General features: G+C 39.1%; 1 protein-coding gene across 1 annotated transcript; it reads right to left on the reverse strand.

Moving 5' to 3' along the window:
• Positions 1–4,735: 4,735 nt before the first annotated feature.
• LOC130868520 (thymosin beta-15A-like) lies at positions 4,736–5,863 on the reverse strand. Its single transcript, XM_057760708.1, has 2 exons — positions 5,764–5,863; positions 4,736–4,779 (listed from the first exon to the last, which is right to left on the reverse strand). Exons 1-2 carry the CDS (start codon positions 5,861–5,863, stop codon positions 4,736–4,738), a joined length of 144 nt encoding a protein of 47 aa, XP_057616691.1.
• Between the last annotated feature and the right edge of the window lie 1,814 nt (positions 5,864–7,677).

The following is a 7,677-nucleotide window of genomic DNA, read 5'->3' on the forward strand; positions in this document are numbered from 1 at the left end:
AGGGGATCAACATTGTCTAGTCCCTCTTTGTGGGAGAGATACTCTCATGACATAATATGGCATTTGACGGTTGGAGGAAAAAAGAGAAGTATGTGAAGGGGAAGACTACAACATTGCTAAGATATTATATTCCCCATTTCTAAAGTATTAGAAACTCTGGAAACACTGAACAATACTCCCTGAGTGCTTGAAGATGCTCAGTGAATGAGGCGCTCTATCTCAGTCCCTCTGATTTTAGTACTTTTGATAAATAGCAATATAATCAAGTTAAGGGTTTCAGATATCTAAGTAGTGATAACAGACAATCACATTCTTTTTTGTCTCAAGCAAAGTGTGTCAGGTCATCTAAAGAGGCTGAGGATTTTTTAATCCCGAATGAACACTTTCAGAGTTTCCTGCAGCAAGTCCCTTAGTGATTCCCATTGGAATATACAATTCCTCAAAATTACAATAGAAATGTTATAAAATGGTATCATCCATAAGGCTGAAGTTTATCAGCTGTTTTAAAGACATAACAACTATCCGAAGATATGATCCCCCTTGGAAATGTGTATATTAATATTTTTCCCATTGATTTTACCAAATACCACACAATAAGCATCTTGAAGGAAGAAGGTTTACTTTGGCTTACAGCTTAAGGGGATGCATTATCCTGGTGGCAGGATAATGAAGCAGCTATTTTCACGGTATTCATAGTCAGAAAACAGTGAGAGATGAATGCCGGTGTTTGATTAGATTTCTTTTTTTCATTTAGTTAGAGACCTCAGGCTTCTGATGGTGCCACTGCTCATATTCAAGGTGGGTATTTCCTCATCAGCAAAATTTTTCTTGGGTGAAAACTCTAACAGACACACATGGAAGTGTGTTTCCATGATGATTCCAGATCCAGTCAAGTAGACTATAAAGATTACTTGTCACAGTCTGGTTTGGCTGTTGAATAATTACAGGACTACCACATACATGGGAGAAAATAAGGTATGACCACACTCATTCCATAAAGAAACACTATGTCTAAGTTTTTGATTCTCATATTTTTATATCCAGCCTAGATATTTCCTGTGCTCATCAGATCCATATATCTGAGTATCTTCCTATTTATTTGATGCCTAATAAGCATTTCATGTTTAATCTGTCCTAAAGGGGGTCTCCACATCTGTCTTCCAAAATATAATCTTTCCATTAGCTTTGCAATATCAATTAATGGTAATTCTACCTAGGTTATGCAACTAACAATAGTTCAATTCACATTGATTCCTCTTTTTTCAAAAATATACAGAATATAGAGTTCTATCCTTATTCTGCTACTGTCCAATTTCCATCTTTTAAAAAATCTTATTGACATACCATGCAATTCATTACTTTGGAGTATACATATGCACATTTTGGGTTTTTAGTAGATTCGTGGCTTTTAAGTCATCACTAAAATTAAAGTAGTATTATTAAAGAGATGGCGACAAGCAGGTAACTGTGAAGTGACAGTCAAAAAAGCCTTTCCCTATCTTCTACTTCATCAGGACTCTGTCACAGCAGTTTTCGCACTAAAGGGTCACCCTGTCTTAAATGCTTTCTTTCAATTATCTCAGTACCTTTTTTCACAATTTCTCTTTTGGTAGGTAGGAGGAGCAAAGGGTTTATTAGGCTTACACTTCTACACTGATGTTCATTACCAAAGGAAGTTGGACAGGAACTCAAGCAGAGTAGAAACCCAGAAGCAGGAGCTCCTCCAGAGGCCATGGAAGGGAGCTGACTACTGGCTTTATCCTCATGGCTGGCTCAGCCTGCTTTCTTATAGAACCCAGGATCACCAGCTTAGAAATAGCACCATCCACCAGGTGTCAGGCCATCCCCATTGATCACTATTTGAGAAAATGCCTTACAGCTGGATCTCATGGAGGCATTTCTTCAATTGAGGCTCCTTCCTCTCTGATGACTAGCTTGTGTCAAGTTGAAACACAAAACCAGTCAGTACAAGCACTCCCCCTCCCCTGCCACATACACATAGTTAAAAATAAAATGGATAGCTAATAAAAGTTCCTCTTCTAGATTAATCTTAAAGTTCAAAACATTTTGAGCTTGTAATAAGGAAACACGTACTCCAAGGTACAATAAAAGAAGCCCCCCTTTAAAAGAATTTTTAAAATGTGTGTGAGGTGTTGATTTAAATAATCTTTTGTGATTCTTGTTTTCAAGAAACATGTTTTTCAAATATGGAGGCTTTTGTGCCATACCACCTTTAAGCTTCAAAACATAGTTAAGAAGAGCCAACCCTGTTAGCATAGGTGTGGGTGAGCCAGCCCCAAAATTGTGAGCATAGGAGAGCTGTCTCCATTACCCATCTGCCTCGTTGGCCTCCTCCCCCATGCCCATCAACTTCTGGCACAGGTGGGGGAGTTGACCCTGTAGTTGTAAGAGTAGGAGAGCTATCCTTGACCCCCATGAGCTGCAACACTTGGGAGAGCAAGCCCTGCACCTTTCCAGGGCAGCACAATAGAGCCAACCCTGTTGGTAGGTGAGCAAGTCCTGAAGTTGTAAGCATGGGAGAGTTGTGTATATTTCACATTTGACATACCAACCCGACCGTTGCCTAGGCTCAGACCCTAGGATGTGACTTGGCCTGCCCCATCATCCACCCCATCTATAGTTTGCTGGAGCACATGAAGGGATATGACATGTAAACCCAAAGCTGCTGGATCTCCACAACACAGGGCAGTAACAGGATATCCAGGAGGAGCCCTAGTGAGGGCCCAGCATCAATAAGGTACTAGAATCCAGAGACCTCAAATCAGACCAATGATTCTTTGCAATGAGCACTCACAAGTAAAAATAAATAGACAAAGGGGTTCACAGTATGACTCACTGTTTTATACTGTAGCTTCCATCGCATGACTTTTAAGCTTTTCCCTTTTTAATTTTCTTTTATTTTCCTCTTAAATTTTATTTGGGGAGTGTGCAGGGGCAGAGGGTGAATGCAAAGGGATGCAGAAGTGAATGGGATCAAGATACATGTTTTTAAAAAGACATAAAATAATTAAATAAGTGAATATTATAAAATAAAAGAAAAATGTTAAATTTGTGCCATTTCTTTCTGGCTGTTCAAATGTCACCTACAAAGTGAGATCTTTACTGTCTAACTTATTTTTCCTTCCTCTCCTCAAAATGCATCATATTGCCTCATCCCTACTTTAATATTTCCCCTATGCTACCTACAATTAGTGCAAATGCATTACATACTCAATAAACTGATTTAGTCATTGTCTTACTATTCTATAAAAACAAAGATTTTTGTGTGGTTTGCTCATGTTCAATACTGCATACCTAATACCTAGACTGTATCTGTCCCATAAAATCAATTCAATAAATCCTTGAATGGATTAAATAATAAATGGTCAGAGGAATGAATGAACCATTACAGTATGAGCTTTACAGTCAAATAAACCTAGTCTCTAATCTCAGCTTTGCCACTTACCAACAGTGTGACCTTGAGAAAGCTCCCCTGAGCCTCAATTTGTTATATGACTCACAGGGCTGATGTAAGAATTTTAATGAGATAATCTGTGTAAAGTGTTCAGCACAGTTCTTGGCATATAGGAAGCATAAGTGACATGTAAAATAATAATTACAAAGCTCTTTGTAAAAGTGCATACTTGAAAATATAAAAGATGGATTCCTCAGCTATATCCTGACTGGGGTGACCGAACATGTCCTGCAAATTATATGCTTACTTTACAACTGAATAAAATCTCTCTAAAATCTCTCTCTCTCCACCCCCCCATATATATGTATACATACATGCACACATACACATGCATACATATATATCCCAGTTTGATTATTCATCTAACTATTGATGAACATCTAATCTAGTCTGATTCTGTTTAACTTCTGTGACTATAGCCACAGTGAAAATGGATGTGTAAGTTCAGCGGAAAGCCCCAAACGTGAATGGGTCACCCTGGGTACCCTACCAGCATAAGCAAAAAGGAAAACTCACTGAAAGGAAGTCGATCCAGTCTGGCAGAGAGGATGTACAGCAAGGGTGTTTTCCAGCACGTGGCCCTAAGCCCTGTGCCCGCCGAAAAAAACAGACCCTTTTGTTAGGAAACCTCCATCTGTTAGGAAAAATCTTAAAACGAGCCTCTCCACCCACTCAAAATAACTCCAATTAGACCAGATTACAGCAAATCAAAGATGCCCACGTTTAATGAATGCAGCGCTCCTGGGTTGTCGGGAACATGGCGTGGGAGGGGGGAAGGGAGTAAGGAGACAGAGAGAGATCATGCAAAACCTAGGACTATATGTTAACTAGCCTGTGAGAGTGGTCCTGACCCTTCCTGGAGAGGGTCAGCACTTGGCAGGCTTCCCGGAGGTGGAGTCTGAACCAAGGCAACTCCCAGGGGGAAGGGACTTAGGATGGATGCCAAGGACTGAGGTGCTGCTTCCAATCATCCCAGACTCATTGGATATAGGGGTGTTAGAGGGATGGAGTCTTACTTTTGACCAAATATCTGACAACAACGATCTGTAATTTGTTCATCAATGAGGAAGTTTAAAAGCAAAGGGAATGCCTGTTCCTGATTACTGCTTAACTGGGTACTGATTAACACTTAACTATCAGGTATAGGCAAGAGCCCATCAGCAATTGTTATACATCTCTAGAAACACATACGTTTACAAAATAAAAGCCTAAAACCAAGATTGTTTGGCAATGTTGACCTTTATTCTTCAAAGGTTTTCCTCATTTTATGTTTTTTTTCTCCAACTCCTTTTCTTGTTGGATGGCTAGGGAAAGAAAAATAGAAAAAAAAATCATTAAAAGGGATTTTCCTCTTTCTTTTATTTTTTGCTTTCTTTCTTTTTTTTGGTTTTATTAAAATTAAGTTCGGCTTCTTCTACAAGATAGCTTTACTAAGTCACTGAAGGCTGATAAACATGCCTTAGAATGCAAAAGCCCTAACCACTTACCCTCATAATAGAGGTGTGTATGTGTTAGAGCACCTGAAGACTTTACAATAATCTATATATTATCTATATTATATAAAGTTTATATTTAAGTAATAGATTTAAAATATTTTAAAATATTGTTATTGTCCACAGAGTGTTCTAGGAATGAGGAGTAAGTAAGAATTTCCTTCAGTTTAACCTTATACAACTAGAAAGTTTTATCTTTTCAGATGATTTTTTGAATTCTTGAGTTCTCAATTAGAGCTGACAAGATGAAAATGCCACTCAGCTTTTAAAAGTTCACTTTGAGTTTCTCCAGGTGGTTGTTATTCTGAAGAGCAAACTGATCCTTTAAATCTGGGAAGCTGGAACACACACAAACTCTAAACTTAGCCTTCCACCTTATTTTATAGCTATTTCTAGAAGATTAAAACTACAGTTTACACAGTTTTTATGTATGAAAGCATAGATTCAAACTGTTGCATCCTAAAAAATGTCTAATATTTATATTAAAATAAAAACTGGGCAAAATTGAGATTTATATAATGCCACATCCAATATTCCAAAATTAGCTTTAATATAATTTTAGTAATTTTGTAAGAAGAAATGAATTTATGATACCATTATTACTGTAACCTAGCATGCAAACCATGTACATTATCTAAATAAAAAGATAACTACTTGATATTTTAATTGCTGCATTAATTATCATAATTCTTACTACTACTTAGGTTTTTGCAATTTTAATACAGCATAGGTTTGTTAAGTGACTATGCCAACTTTCACCACTGTTCCTCTCTACTAGAAATTTCCACGACTTACTTTCCTTCGATGGAAGCGTATTTTTTTCTGTGGTAGTAATTTTTTTCAGCTTTGATCTGTCAAATTTTTCAACTTCTGACATGTCAAGTTTGTCAGCCATTTTCACTGAAAGAACAACAACAACAAAACGTTACCTGCTAGAACTATGATCAGATTAGGAATAACAATTAAAAGTTCATAAAAATTCAAAATATCAACGAATACTTTGCACTGTGATTTTCAACAAGGAAACAACCAATCTTAGAAAATCATGTTTTCTTAGGGTACTCTGATTGCAAAGCTTTAGTCCATTTCTGGTGGCAGCAAATGACAGCAGATGAAGATACTCCAGAAGCTAAGATACTCTAGAAACCCAGGGGAAAATAAAAGCCTGACTTTTAAAATCCCAGCAAAGGTAAAATGAGACTATGAGCATCTTCACCTTCCAGTCAGCTACTTTTAGGGGATTTGGCAATGGTGGTGAGCATCACACACTAAAAGAGAGGCACACAAGACTGTACTAATTTCTATTGAATGTCCAAAGTCAGTATATTAGAGCACTGCAATAAGACAGGGATGGGATTAACCTAGTCATTGCCAATTACAAGTCTCGTAGTACCTTCTTGTAACCTTAGAGAGTGTGTAAAAGAAAAAAGAAAAGTCGCTATTTATGATCAAGACTCAAAACCTTTAGTAGAATGAGGAATGCCAAATACAGCTGAGTCCTATTTCCAAAGATAAGAAGGCAGAACTCTTCAGCCAGGGTCTGGTTCTATCTTAGCAGGGCTAGGACACAATCTAGTGACCAGGGTAGACTAGAGAGCCCTCTACCCCACCCCAACCCCCAGCTCTGAAGCTTCCACCTCTCAAACCCTTTCAGTCAAGGATATCCTAAGGCCCTCCTTTACCAGGTGAACATCGCCAATCTCAAATCTGGGGAAATTGGGATTCACACATTTATAACTGCAGGGTGGGACAGGGTCATTTGTCTGAATTGTGCCATTTACAAATAACTTGTCACTGTCCAGTGCCCAGTTTAAGGGACAAAAGGATGAGAATTAAACCTAAAAGATTGTGCCCTATTCCCCTGTGCCTGCCTCAACTCTACTCCTGGCCTTTGCCCTTTCCTAGGAATTGCCTGTCCCCTTGGGTCTTCTAAGATGGGACCCCCCAGGATCCCGCTCCAGACAGCAACACGGGAAACAAAGCCACTGTGAAGTGGACTTTGAAATGGGATTCCCTCAGCCACAAAATACTACCGCCTGAATGTCGGCAGGCCCCATCTTGCCTGGTCCTCCTGGGCACCAGATTCTCACCTGTGTGGTACAAGATGCCTGGTAGATGAACGGGTGAGTGCCCTACTAGAGAGTAAATCTCACTGGTGTGGCCTGGCAGAGCCCTGAGTTTATAAGCTCCATAGGATGCCCCCCCTTGCCCCGCCCATCCCTCTGTGACTTCAGACCCCTGTGTTATGCAAGGCCTCTCTGATTGATCAGCAGCCCCGGCTTGCTGTGCCCCCCTCCCCAGCTATTAGTTTTGTGGGTGTCAGAGTTTGTTCAATTTTAGGACCTCTGTGCTTAAAAATGTAGGTATTTAGACTGTATTTGATAGTAAGGTCAAAGTCTTCATGACAGTATCCACCTCCTTGTATAACAGTTAGAAATCATTACCATCTAAAAAGACAAATATTTTAGCCAGACAGAGTGCTACAGTCCTTTATTCCCAGCACACAGAAGCAGAGGCAGGTGAATCTCTGCGAGAGGTCAGCCTGGTCTACATAATGAGTTCCAGGACAGCCAGATCTACATAGTGAGATCCTGTCTCAAAAAAAGACAAATGTTTTCTACTGTATGGGAATTGAGTTGAGAGAGGAGTCACTGGGCTAGTAATATTTTCTCACAACATTTATTCAATCAAATTTACTATTAACAAATT

Source organism: Chionomys nivalis, chromosome X (genome assembly GCF_950005125.1).
Source record: "Chionomys nivalis chromosome X, mChiNiv1.1, whole genome shotgun sequence".
In the NCBI taxonomy this organism is placed as follows: Eukaryota; Metazoa; Chordata; class Mammalia; order Rodentia; family Cricetidae; genus Chionomys; species Chionomys nivalis.